General features: G+C 43.2%; 1 protein-coding gene across 3 annotated transcripts in view; it reads left to right on the forward strand.

Moving 5' to 3' along the window:
* brsk2b (BR serine/threonine kinase 2b) overlaps positions 1-14,897 on the forward strand; it is a 927,534-nt gene that overhangs the window by 700,596 nt on the left and 212,041 nt on the right. For all 3 annotated transcript variants that reach the window (XM_070899634.1, XM_070899633.1, XM_070899635.1), the window contains one exon: positions 10,685-10,865. In XM_070899634.1, the coding sequence (XP_070755735.1) occupies positions 10,685-10,865 (181 nt within the window). The remainder of the gene's footprint in view (positions 1-10,684; positions 10,866-14,897) is intronic.

The raw sequence follows: 14,897 nt of genomic DNA on the forward strand, positions 1-14,897 counted from the left end.
GGGCTCCAAGAATTAAATTATGAGGAGAAATTACATAAAATAGGCTTGTATTCCCTCGATAGTTCAGGGGTGATTTGATTGAAGTTTTTAGGATTTTGCAAGGAATTGTAGGGTAGATAGAGAGAAACTTTTTCCACTGGTGGTGAAGTCGAGGACAAGGGGGACATAATCTTAAAATCCGAGTCTGGCTATTCAGGAGAGAAGTTAGGAAACACATCTTCATGCAAAGTGCATTCGAAGTGTGGATCTCTCTCATAAAAAGCAGTAGATGCCAGCTCAATTATAATTTAAAATTTGAGAGCGATAGATTTCTGCTTGCCAAGGATATTAAAGGATGTGGAGCCAAGGGAGGTGGATGGAATTAAGATACAGATCAGCCGTGATGTAATTGAATGGCAGAACAGGCTTGAGGGGCTGAATGGCCTACTCCTGTTCATATGCCCCTATGTTCTTTGTGCTGAATGAATGAACACTTAGAGGAAGAGGACGAGGACGAGCAACAGCTCAGCCTGTTAGAACACAGCAGGGGGAGCTGCTTGGAGAAGCCCTTAGCCAGCCCACAGAGTCTATAGGCCAAGAGTCAGTTTCCTGGACATATCAGTGGAACTGTGTGTCAGGAGGTTGCATTTCACCAGACAGATCTGTGCAGAATCCTGGAGCAGTACCTGCTCCCTGCTGGACCAGGCAACGAACTTTGGTGGCTGTGAAACTCCCCACCCCCCTAATCCTTTCCACCTCAGGATATTAAGCCCCCAGCCTCAAAATGGCCAATGTACACGGTACTATCAGGGCCACAAATTTTTATGCATTCTTGTTGCTCCAGCTCGCCGAGGATCATGAGGTTGAGTGGTCCTCTTGTAATTATTGTGCAATATTTTGTTCTGCAGAGAGAGAGAGAAAAAGTAAATGAAAGGAGAGTGCAGATGTGTGGGGCTTGTGCTGGTAGTGCAGATGCAGAGAGAGAGTAGGAGCTAAATTCCATCAGGATGAGGAGGTGTTGAATGGGAACCAAGTATGGAGAGTGTGAAGTGAGGAAGGAGTCCTGAGAGAAATTGGTGATTGACCAAAAGCTAGCAAGTGAGAGGAGAATGGTGCTGGTGGCTGGTGTGAAGGGAGCAAGGAAGAGGTGAGCATAATGAGAATGAGGTGGTGCAGTGTGGCCTTGTGCTGGGCAGTGAACAATGTGTCAGATGGGAAGGCAATTCTTGACAATGGTCATCATCATAGGCAGTCCCTTGGAATCGAGGATGACTTGCTTCCGCTCTTAAAATGAATTCTTAGGTGGCTGAACAGTCCAATACGAGAACCACAGTCTCTGTTACAGGTGGGACAGATAGTCGTTGAGGGAAGGGGTGGGTGGGATTGGTTTGCTGCACGCTCTTTCCGCTGCCTGCACTTGATTTCTGCATGCTCTCAGTATGAGACTCGAGGTGCTCAGCGCTCTCCCGGATGCACTTCCTCCACTTAGGGTAGTCTATGGCCAGGGACTCCCAGGTGTATTAGTGGGGATGTTGCACTTTATCTGGGAGGCTTTGAGGGTGTCCTTGTAACGTTTCCGCTGCCCACCTTTGGCTCGTTTGCCGTGAAAGAGTTCCGACTAGAGCGCTTGCTTTGGGAGTCTCGTGTCTGGCATGCGAACAATGTGGCCTGCCCAGCGGAGCTGATCAAGTGTGGTCAGTGCTTCAATGCTGGGGATGTTGACCTGGTCGAGGACACTAACGTTGGTGCGTCTGTCCTCCCAGGGGATTTGTAAGATCTTGCGGAGACAATGGTGGGGGGGAGGGGGTGGGTGAATGATGGCTGCCATGTTTTGTCGAGAGAGAGCAGGATAAATTCACTTTTGCTACTCAGTGAGATCATTGAAGCGCTTCCTACACTGTATCCAGGTCCTGGTGGGTGACACACCTGGAACTGACCACTTCTGCAATCTCTCTCCATGCTTGGTGGACAGAGTGTTTGGCAACGCTTCTAGTATTGCTGGGGAACAGGAGTTCCCTCCTCACCCCCTCATCCTCATCTCTTCCACAATTGCCTCCAGCGAGATTTCTGAGAAGCTGGGGATTTGCCTGCGACTCATTTCATAGACGATTCTTCTTCAAGTACCTCCGAAATGAAAGAAGCCAAAAGGGAATGCAGCATCCCTTTAAGAGGTGCATTCCCGCCATTCAGTGGGAAAGTCACCAGTAAGATTATAATCTCCAGGTCCCAGAGGTAAATTTCTGAATACACATTAGAAAATCATGGGCCAATACTGCCTGGAATTTTACATAAAATCAATGGATGGAAAATCATGGGCGGTGTGACTCTTTTTCTCCAAACTGCACTCACAGCGGGCAACCATCAGTGCATACCTGAAAACGATAACCCCCCACCCGCGCCAGCATGAAGGCATCCCAGGCATAGCCGTTCTTGGAGTACCATTGCCAGTTTGGAGCCAAATATGGAGAACTGGATAGAGGCTCACCGGGTTCATTTCATGTAGGACCTTGCAGCCAGCAGACTTTAATCCCACCAGTCTGTGCTGAATTTGAATCCAGACCCAAGTGGTAGCAGAACACCATCTAACCTACAGCACAGCCCAGTCCATTCTGTGATTTTCAGTTTGTCTCTTTTTACCGCTGGAAACGCAAACCGAGATGTGATCACTGTCATATTTGTAACTACAATGTAACACCACTGTATTACTGTATACACTCAACTTAGATGCACACCTTGACCACAGGGGGTGAACTTGTGGGAGACACTCCTTACACAGGTATATAAAGGGAGGTCCCACGCAGGGTCATCACTTCTGGTGTCCTGTAATAAAGAGCTAAGGTCACAGAGTGGCCTTGTCCCTGGAATGTGCCTCGTGTGGTTGCATGCTGTAGATTAAGGTCTTTACAAACACCACGTGATAAGTTGTCACTCAAAAGTGTGATACTTGATTTCATCAGATTGAAAATACTGAAGGAACCTTTGCAATAGCTGCACCCAGACCACTGTTAAAGCTTTTCTGATGGCATTTATTTTAAAATAAACCTGAAGTAGGGACTATTTATATTTAAAAAAACCATTGCCCAAATTTTCTAAGTCTGAAATAAAAGTGGAAAATGCTGAAAGTGCACAGGTCAATCACTATCTTAAGGGAGAAAGATAAGTTCATGTTTTGATTGGGACACTGCATCAGTATTTAATTAGTGCAGATCAAAGTTTCCCACCCTAAATGTTATCCATCTTTTCTTGTTTCAGAAGCTGGCCAAGTTGCTGTGTTTCCAACGCTTTCTGCTTTTATTTTAAACTTGAAAGTGGTTGTAGTTGGAAAGTTCAGTGAATACTCCTGATGGGGCTCCATCATGGGAACAATGTCACCAGAACAGAAAAATCACAGTCTGAAATATTAACAATGCAAAATTATTTTTTTAAAAGCAACAGACTGGAAATTCATGTGACAGCTGGCCAAAGTTTATCATTTAGCTTCTGTTATTATTTCACCTCAGGGTATTTCCTTTTTATGCAAGTTTAATCAGAATGGGCACACAGACAAAGGTGGAAATTAACTGCATAATTCAACTGAAGATTCTAATATCTTCTGCAATATTTAATTTCTCAATGTGGAATAAACCTGTTTCCAATGATTATATATCCATCAGGCACATTTTGAATGAGTGGGATAGTTTATTTGACCCCCCCACAATGTTGTAACATGATGCTCTGAGCAACATGACTGTTAGAAGATGCTGCACTGTGCATTCCATTCCCCTACCCATGACCGTTTGACCATTCTGGAGAGGTGCTGAGAAGAAGTCTGTCATCTCCTAAAAGGAGGGGTGTTTCCTTGAACCTATCCCACATCTCCTGACAAGTCAGTTCACTGCAATTTTCCCAGATGTCGGTGACAAGATCATCTAAACACCTGAGAGGATGATATGTGGAACAGAGACAACTAAGATTGAGAAGGAGAAAAAATGGCATAAGAAGAAGTTTTACTCTCAACACAGACACAAAACCTTATTTGAAGTAAATAGTAGCATGCAGAAATAACTGGCGTTGAGGCTTGCTTTCATTATTTCAAAGTGCAATGCAATACTAAAGAAGGCGGCGAAATGCCATTGAGGTAAGTGGTTTGTTGCCCATCTCTCTATCCTAGTTATGTGCTTCATAACTGCAGTTGTGTCATTAGAAGAAATCATGGAGTAGACTTGGAGGCCTCCCGTCCAGTGGAATCGTGATATCAGTGCCCCGGAAATGTTGGGCAATGACTTGCCGCCCTGTTCCTGTTGTTGATGTGGCGGCAGCCGCCTTTTAGCATGCTCCACTGGTCGATCACCCAAAAGTCAAAATCTACCCCCCCCCACCCCTGCGCCCCCCCTCCCGGTCTCTATGTTCAGCAAAATTAATACCTTGCTGACTGCCATTGATCAAATTACAATTTCCAAACTTAATTTGGAGTATTTAAACTCTGTCTGAAAGCTAATATTTTGTACAAGCTACTTGAAAAGTCCACTCTTTTAAAATAACCTGTTGTTTCTCTGGTCAAGTCCTGTGATCTTTCTTTCTTTATCTCAGGGTTGAAATAGCGCGCATACTTCAATCTCTGACACAGCCCATCTTACCTCCAGTCCACTGCAGCCAACACTACATAATGCTCCGGGTAGCTTCCATCACTAAAGAATCTTGGGCTTGACAAAGCAGAGAGCGATGAAGGAGTGTGAACTGAAAACTAGTCTGATGGAAAGGGATAACGGAATGACTGATGAGAGCGTGTGGCTCTGGAGGTCACACTGTTGTCAGAAAAATGTTAAAAGTGATATACATTATGCAGTTGACCTCACTTAAATGAGTCCTCGGAATAGAAACTGAAAATCTCAAATCATTCCACAGTCTCCACTTAACATATCCCTCCTCCTGCCAGTTTGTTGGTGTCATTTACATTGGATGGCTAGGGGTGAGGGGTGTGTCTGGGATGTTTTCAGCTGCATCATTTTAACATTGTTTTAATGCTCTGCTGTTAGTGAGAAGTGACATGCGATATGCTCACCTATATCAGGCTCGGTGTATTTTCAATCATTTGCACTAGCAGAGGAAGGGCTAATTAAAATTTGAAAGCCTACAAAGTCAGGGCAATCGATTGCTCTGGTTTTGAGGCGATTTCTAAAATGTAAATTTTTTTCCTTGAACCTTCATCCTGCAGTACAGAGGCTGCCAGCCACGCTACACAGTGGCAAACATTGCAGACCAAACTGCAGCCAATCTCCACCTGTACTCCAGACAGAATCCGTGACAGTGGCCCCGGGAGCCCCGTCACCAAAACTATGTAAATGATACGGTGAAGTTGGCCAGGGTCAGGTGTGTCGCAGGGGAAGCTGCCACTCTGAAGATGAGCCAATTCTCCAGGTGGAAAATCTAACCCGTCGGGGATGAAATTGGTCGTTGGCGGTAGTGGAAACGGGCAATAGCGAGTCGGCAGCCCATGCACTCATTCTTTTCCGTTGAAGTTGATGGAAGAGTAAATCATGCACGGTGTAAAAAGGGCTGCCAATTTGCTCTTGCTTGTTTTGCTCTATCGCCGAAAACCAATTTCACCTCCATTGTGCTTATGCCCCAAATTATAGTCTCCTTGTAGGACTTACTTACACAAGCTACATTGAGCAGCCATATGAAATTGCTTCGATTTCAAAAAAATAATCTTTTGATACAACATTAGGAATACAAGTAATGGTGCATCGGAACATTTTTTAAAGTTAATTTCTCACTTTGAAATTTTTGACAAGTGTATAAAATATTGTGCCAAACACCTTATTCATTGACCAGGAATTAAATGTAACGTATATGTCATTGAGCAAGTAGTCACTGAAATGTGCTGCACAGTAGTTTAAAATGTTAATGTTACTCTTCAGCATCAGGGTAAAAACTGAAACATCCAGGTGACAGCGTGCAAGAGTAAAGCATTTTATAGGATGCCCGGTCTTTCTGCCCGCCGTGTTTATTGGTGTCTGCCTCATATGGCATTTTGCAACTGGCAGCAGATCAGATTTTCGTTCAAAGTTTAGCAAGAGCCAGCATACAGGGCAATAAATAATGTTTTCTCCATTTTTTTATTTAAGAAATAACAAGGCGTGCTTATGGTAAGAATAATAATGATGCGTCATGAGAATGGAAATGGGCAATAATCTGTTAAGCAAGCATCCAATCTATAATCATATGACTGTATCTGGGCAAAGTTAAAAAGAACAGAGGGTATCCTAATAAGCACTTCTACCTAATGGGGGCAAACTCTTCGATCCCATTATTTGAGATAAAGTTATTGAGCATTTGGTAGGAATCGCAGAATAGCTCAGATGAATACGTGGCTTGAGCAGTGGTGCAGCAGGGAGGGATTCAAATTCCTGGGGCATTGGAACCGGTTCTGGGGGAGGTGGGACCAGTACAAACCGGACGGTCTGCACCTAGGCAGGACTGGAACCAATGTCCTAGGAGGATTGTTTGCTAGTGCTGTTCGGGAGGAGTTAAACTAATATGGCAGGGGGATGGGAACCAATGCAGGGAGACAGAGGGAAACAAAATGGAGACAGAAGCAAAAGACAGAAAGGAGATGAGTAAAAGTGGAGGGCAGAGAAACCCAAGGCAAAAAAACAAAAAGGGCCACTTTACAGCAAAATTCTAAAGGGTCAAAGTGTGTTAAAAAGGCAAGCCTGAAGTCTCTGTGCCTCAATGCGAGGATTATTCGGAATAAGGTGGACAAATTAACTGTGCAGATAGCAGTTAACGGATACGATGTGGTTGGCATCACGGAGACATGGCTCCAGGGTGACCAAGGCTGGGAACTCAACATCCAAGGGTATTCAGCATTTAGGAAGGATAGACAAAGGAAAAGGAGGCGGGGTGGCATTGCTGGTTAAAGAGGAAATTAATGCAATTGTAAGGAAAGACATTAGCTTGGATGATGTGGAATCGGTATGGGTGGAGCTACAGAATACCAAAGGGCAGAAAACGTTAGTGGGAGTTGTGTACAGACCTCCAAACAGTAGTAGTGATGTTGGGGAGGGCATCAAACAGGAAATTAGGGGTGCATGCAATAAAGGTGCAGCAGTTATCATGGGTGACTTTAATATGCATATAGATTGGGCTAACCAAACTGGGAACAATACGGTGGAGGAGAATTTCCTGGAGTGCATAAGGGATGGTTTTCTCGACCAATATGTTGAGGAATCAATTAGGGGAGAGGCCATCTTAGACTAGGTGTTGTGTAATGAGAGAGGATTAATTAGCAATCTCGTTGTGCGAGGCTCCTTGGAGAAGAGTGACCATAATATGGTGGAATTCTACATTAGGATGGAGAATGAAACAGTTAAGTCAGAGACCATGGTCCAAAACTTAAGAAAGGTAACTTTGAAGGTATGAGGTCTGAATTGGCTAGAATAGATTGTCGAATGATACTTAAGGGGTTGACAGTGGATGGGCAATGGCAGACATTTAGAGACCGCATGGATGAACTACAACAATTGTACATCTCTGTCTGGCGTAAAAATAAAAAAGGGAAGGTGGCTCAACCATGGCTATCAAGGGAAATCAGGGATAGTATTAAAGCCAAGGAAGTGGCATGCAAATTGGCCAGAAATAGCAGCGAACCTGGGGACTGGGAGAAATTTAGAACTCAGCAGAGGAGGACAAAGGGTTTGATTAGGGCAGGGAAAATAGAGTACGAGAGGAAGCTTGCAGGGAACATTAAAATGGACTGCAAAAGCGTCTAGAGATATGTAAAGAGAAAAAGGTTAGTAAAGACAAACGTAGGTCCCCTGCAGTCAGAATCAGGGGAAGTCATAACTGGGAACAAAGAAATGGCAGACCAATTGAACAAGAACTTTGGTTCGGTATTCACTAAGGAGGACACAAACAACCTTCCAGATAGAAAAGGGGTCAGAGAGTCTAGTAAGAAGGAGGAACTGAGGGAAATCCTTATTAGTCGGGAAATTGTGTTGGGGAAATTGATGGGATTGAAGGCCGATAAATCCCCAGGGCCTGATAGTCTGCATCCCAGAGTACTTAAGGAAATAGCGGATGCATTGACAGTTATTTTCCAACATTCCATAGACTTTGGATCAGTTTCTATGGAGTGGAGGTTAGCCAATGTAACCCCACTTTTTAAAAAAGGAGGGAGAGAGAAAACAGGGAATTATAGACCAGTCAGCCTGACATCGGTAGTGGGTAAAATGATGGAATCAATTATTAAGGATGTCATAGCAGTGCATTTGGAAAGAGGTGACATGATAGGTCCAAGTCAGCATGGATTTGTGAAAGGGAAATCATGCTTGACAAATCTTCTGGAATTTTTTGAGGATGTTTCCAGTAGAGTGGACAAGGGAGAACCAGTTGATGTGGTATATTTGGACTTTCAGAAGGCTTTCGACAAGGTCCCACACAAGAGATTAATGTGCAAAGTTAAAGCACATGGGATTGGGGGTAGTGTGCTGACGTGGATTGAGAACTGGTTGGCAGACAGAAAGCAAAGAGTAGGAGTAAATGGGTACTTTTCAGAATGGCAGGCAGTGATTAGTGAGGTACCGCAAGGTTCTGTGCTGTTTACATTGTACATTAATGATTTAGACAAGGGGATTAAATGTAGTATCTCCAAATTTGCGGATAACACTAAATTGGATGGCAGTGTGAGCTGCGAGGAGGATGCTATGAGGCTGCAGAGTGACTTGGATAGGTTAGGTGAGTGGGCAAATGCATGGCAGATGAAGTATAATGTAGATAAATGTGAGGTTATCCACTTTGGCTGTAAAAACAGAGAGACAGACTATTATCTGAATGGTGACAGATTAGGGAAAGGGGAGGTGCAACGAGACCTGGGTGTCATGGTACATCAATCATTGAAGGTTGGCATGCAGGTACAGCAGGTGGTTAAGAAAGCAAATGGCATGTTGGCCTTCATAGCGAGGGGATTTGAGTACAGGGGCAGGGAGGTGTTACTACAGTTGTACAGGGCCTTGGTGAGGCCACACCTGGAGTATTGTGTACAGTTTTGGTCTCCTAACTTGAGGAAGGACATTCTTGCTATTGGGGGAGTGCAGCGAAGGTTCACCAGACTGATTCCCGGGATGGCGGGACTGACATATCAAGAAAGACTGGACCAACTGGGCTTGTATTCACTGGAGTTCAGAAGAATGAGAGGGGATCTCATAGAAACGTTTAAAATTCTGACGGGTTTGGACAGGTTAGATGCAGGAAGAATGTTCCCAATGTTGGGGAAGTCCAGAACCAGGGGTCACAGTCTAAGGATAAGGGGAAAGCCATTTAGGACCGAGGTGAGGAGAAACTTCTTCACCCAGAGAGTGGTGAACCTGTGGAATTCTCTACCACAGGAAGTTGTTGAGGCCAATTCACTAAATATATTGAAAAAGGAGTTAGATGTAGTCCTTACTACTAGGGGGATCAAGGGGTATGGCGAGAAAGCAGGAATGGGGTACTGAAGTTGCATGTTCAGCCATGAACTCATTGAATGGCTGTGCAGGCTCGTAGGGCCGAATGGCCTACTCCTGCACCTATTTTCTATGTTTCTATTTAGTAATGCATGGGTTAACCAAGGACAGTTAGCATGGATGTGTTTAAATGACTAATTGTGTTTGACAAATTTTAAAAAATAGAGTTTTTTGAAGAAGTGACCAATCAGATTGTTAAATGGAATGCATTAGGTGTGGTGTATATAATCTTTCAGAAGCCATTTGGTAAGGTGTCTCACAAGAGGCCTGTTAGATTAAATGTAGCAGCATGGCTAACAAGTTGATTGGCAGATAGCAAACAGAGAGTTGAATTATGATGAATTGATGAAAAAACTTTGGTTAGGCCACAGTGTGCACAGTTTTAGGCCGCTCATTATAGAAGGGACATTAAAGCCAAAGAGAGCGTACAGTGTAGGTTGACTGGGATGATGCCATGGATGGAGAAGTATAGTTATGAGGAGAGACTTGAGCTGCTAGGGCTATTTCTACTGGAGCCGAGAACACTAGGTGGAGATTTCATAAAGAGTTTTAAAATTATGACGAGTTTTGATTGAGTGACTTGGAGTTGGGGAGTTAGTGACAAGGGGATCATCATTTTAAAATGATCAATACGAGAATGAGGAGAACGGTTGGGAGAATTTTCTTTGCAAAGAGGTTGTTGGAGAATGTAATGCTTTTCCACAGGGAGTGGCTGAGACAAAGACCACTGCATCTTTTAAGGGAGAATTGGGTAAATATTTGAAGCATAGAAAGATACAGGCTGTGGAAGAAGAGCAGGCAGTGTTTTTTTTTTGTATAGCTGTAGCAAAGAGCTGGCATAGACATGATGGGCCAAAAATGTCTCCTTTTGTGCTGTAAACTTCTATGCTTCTATGAAAATAACGGGAGAGCTAGTGTAAAACTCCCATTTACCATAATGTACGATATGGAATTCATGGCTTTCAACTGGAAGACGCTTATGAATGTTATACATATAATCCACTGATTTCTGCCGTGTAACATGTTGAAAATAAATGTGGCTTTCTCTGTTTTGCCGTAGAAAAATGTTTAATTTATTTTAAATATTTTTAAAAGGAAAAGGACTGTGTCTTTGTCTGAAATGCCTGACTCTTCATTGCATACACTTATGTTACTTAAAAAAAAATGCAACCCTATTTCCCTATTATTAATGAATGGTGTATTCATTTCCTGAATTGCAGATCCCCAGCCTAAGTCACAGTGTCATGTCTCAGACAAGTTTCCGAGCAGAGTACAAGTCCACTGGGGGCCCAGCTGTGTTCCAGAAGCCAGTTAAATTCCAGGTGGACATCACTTACACAGAAGGCAATGAGGCACGGAAGGAGAATGGGATTTATTCAGTCACCTTCACACTGCTGTCAGGTAACAGCAGCAACAAGGGTAATGGGAGCAGCTGTAACCTTATTAATGGCAGGAAGGGAAGTGGGTGGGACCTCTTGCACACACTCTGATTATCACTGGAACCTGTGCATAATGTTTCATTTCTGTGTAATATTGTATTCTGTGTCTCTTTAGGTCATCAGTGATTTATTATATTATTGCAGTCACAGGAGCAGATGGGGATATGCATATTAAATTCAAGCGAGTTCAGAAAAAACACTTCGGGTAGCAGACAACAGCATTGCAAGAATTCCACAGTTTAAACATTAGAGCTGAACTCTATTGCACACTAAAGCATATACTTTTGTTCCTCACGGAGCAGAATTTTCTAATCATTTCATCCAACAAATCTAATTATAAATAAAATGAATTGGGAGTGAAGCATAGTCACCTTACGTGTACTTGCACAGTGAGTCTTTTATAACTAATATTTAGGAGTGCTAGATGAGTGCATTCGATCATATATCTTAAATTGCTCACATTATGTTGTGCTTCACGACAATCTGAATCAAACTGTGCTTGTTTTGAAATGCATGTACATTTTACTTTTTTAGCATCAGTAGCTGAAAAATAAATTTGTTCTTTCTGCCCAAGTTTGGAGAGAAAATGTTTCTTTTTAGTAGATTAAAATAAAAAGCCATTTTACCATTGGATAAAATTAGACCAGAGGTTATTGACAGTTAGACATTTAGAAACAATGTGAATTGGTAGTTTGTTGAAAAGATGGGGGTTTATCATTGTCACTGACAGGTTGATTGCCAGTCTTATTAGACCATGGAAATTAGTTTTATGTTCATATACATTTCAGAAAATGTATAAAAATGCTATTCACAGAAGTTTTTGTTGAAGATTTTATTTGTAATTCTGCTGTTGTGTAGCGAAGTTAATGTTGTAAATGTAAATATTATTACTTTGAAATGAGTTAAAGCCAGGCTTATTCTGTTGTAACCTGTAGAGCTAGAGCTGAAGGTATAGGGAAGTGCAGATTTCCCAATGAGGTACTGCTTGCCCTTGTTTTGGAGGTTGTTGGACATCAGGATGAATGACTTGGATGAATCTTACTCGGGTTATTCCAGGGAGAGTAACAAACAGCCAAAATTTCAGCATTCACAAGTAATGAGCGAGCAAAAGCGAATTAACCCACCAATTAATCACAAAATCGCCACAGACCAGGAGAAAAAGCAGAGATGCAAGAGACATGAGCCCCATAGCTTGTTGAAACAAGCAAACGATAATTAAACATAAACCTGACGTATAACCTCTATAGATCCAGACAGCGTATGACGTGTAGCTTTGATAAAGTTAAGATTAGTATCAATTAGGGAGACATGCCACACTTTCAGTAAGGAAAACCTGCCTTATATCCACAGTGACTTTTTCCACTATTAGCAAGTGAAGGAAATTTTGCACCACATTATGGTATTTATATAAAGAATCACATTCAAATTTCCACTAGCTGTCAGTTACAGGTCTGTGAAGTTTAGTGAGTAGCACATATGTACAGATTTGCAGCTGAGGTCCCTCCTATTACCCCCTCCTCATGTGACTATTGACAGCAGTATCCTGTGGAGCTTCAGAAACTAGGAAATGCTTCCTCAAAACTAAAGCTTGTGAATGGAAGACCTCCAGACTAAATCTGCAAGTGGGCCACTTGTGAAAAGGTTGTAGAAAAAAATGTAAAACTTGATGCACAGAAGTCACTGAACAGAGGCGTAGGACAGGAAAAGCAGGTCAAAGTCCAAGTAATTGTAACCCAACAGCTTTCCTTGGGCTTTGATAGCAGGCTGGATGACTTTCACATTGATATAAGCATCTGTCTATTGCAGGTGCATTGTGAAATGGGTATCTGTTACTGATTGGATTTGTTTTAACGGGCATTGCCAGTTGTATTGAAAGACAGCAATGTTTGTATATAAATTGGGGCCAGTTGTGGTAAATAGCAGTGATGCAGGTGCTGTTATTTTCCGATTGAGAATGTTTTTAAATAGTTACATACGATGTAGAACCATATGAAAACATCCGTATTGTGAAAATGACGGTGTATGTTTTATACCCCTGTATTGGTCTCTCTTTGCGTGTAGCAACCTCTGACATGTTGACCACAAATTGCCAATGCTATCCGTTCAATAAAGCATAGTCCCCATTTGATTTGCTTTATACATAAATTCAAATCCCCCATTTGTGCCATGAACTCAGAGTCAAGAGAGCCAGTATGAAAGACTTTTTTTAAAAAGTTACATTTTCAGCACCATTTCCAACAGAAAACTCTTATTTAACTGCATTCACATTGAGCTTTGAATGGGGTAGGTTTAAGCTTCACCTGAGACAATAGCTTGCTTTGATTGGTGAAGGGAGGATAATGAATTGTAAAATCAAATTTACTGCACAATAGAGGGGGGGCAGAGATGACAACTGCTTGTATCTGACAGCCTTTCATTAAAGAGGCACCAGCTTCACTTGGGCAGGAGGAAAAAAGCATTTCTCTTTGCAGCAACATCACTTGCAAATGATAATTGCTGTGCTAAATGACTCATAATGCAACTTGTGTCATGGCATCTTACTTTTAGGCTAACACAGAGGAAGAATTTACCAAATACTTAATAAATCAGTACCCCAGAGGTGTAGCATACCAGTGCACTGATATATTGTGCTGGTAAGGTGTTGAGCCACTTTTATAACTCCCTATACACTGGTGTCACGCCGAAAATTATCCTCTGCAGCAAAGAGTATTTTAACTCCCAGCCTTCATTTAAATGCTGTTGACCAACTTCCTGCCTGTTGTGTGCAGTAAGTGACGGGATTCGCGCAGCCCACTGGGAGCAGGTAAATGTGCGGAATTACTGCTATGCTGTCCTACAGGGGTTCCCACAATCGGTGGGGGGGCCCCCAACAAGGAAATCTTTTACATTTTTAAACTAACCTCGTCTGGACCCCGATCCGCTTCCTCGCTGGCTTGGCTTGGCGGGAAGCACATTGCCGTTTTCCACACGGGCCTCCGAGTAAAAATTGCAGTCCGTCCAGATCATCGGGACCCAACATACATGTGTTAACCAGGAACCCCACTGGCTTTGGGTGGGTGTCCTTGCCACCTTCTCAGTGGGGTAGGTTAAAGTAGCAGCAGGTCAGCCCCTAGCAGCTCCAGGGCGGGTAAGTGACCGCAGTGATGCTAACTGCAGTTCGGTTTCCACTGGCAACGTAGAATTACAATCAGCCCCAAAAGATTTGTTGTAACCTATTTGGGGCCCTAGGCAGAGCTAACAGTCGAAAGCAAGGTGCTTCCCCGGGGTGGCTGGTGTGCAACGGCCAGCACACGTTAAAAAGTCCACGCACAGGCATCTTCCACCCTTTAACATGTAGTTCGGGACCTGGAATATTAGGTCCTTCATTGAAACACCTGTGAACTCTTCCCTTTTTGGTGTGGAAGCAAGTCATCCTCGGGTCGAGGGACCGCCTATGATGATGATTCCCCTGGAGAAAGCAGGGAGGAAAAGTTCAAGAACGATTCCGTAAGCACCTACCAGCAGCTTCAGTGCAGCATAGGCAGGGGCCAGAAATTGTGTCAGTCTTCCCACCACCCCACTATCGCAGTAAAGGATTAATGTCTGGCATTGGCAGGAGGGCTGAGGAACAGGGGAAGGGTTTGTATTAACTCTGTAAAATAAGGAAGAATTTGCTTCACTAAAATGCAGCGATATTCATCTTAAAGAAATGAGTTTACCATCATTGATTGTAATGTGTAACCATTGTTGGCTCAGATTCCAAATGACATATTGATTTTCTCCCGCTAACTCGTCATTACTGCCTCCAATTCCATTATTCTCTTTTCAGCCTGGAGGGTGGGACAGTGTGTACCACTAAGCTCTGCACAGCTGTTGTCTCTATGGCGCTATGGTTGGCCAAAACAGATGTGCCGAACTGGCTCAGATACACTTTCTGTGCCGAGACAGAACCATCAGTTACTGTAAAGTGCTGTGCCTGGGGGGGCCAATGAAAGAGCTGCAAAGGCACACCCAT

Source organism: Pristiophorus japonicus, chromosome 14 (genome assembly GCF_044704955.1).
Source record: "Pristiophorus japonicus isolate sPriJap1 chromosome 14, sPriJap1.hap1, whole genome shotgun sequence".
Classification (NCBI taxonomy): domain Eukaryota; kingdom Metazoa; phylum Chordata; class Chondrichthyes; family Pristiophoridae; genus Pristiophorus; species Pristiophorus japonicus.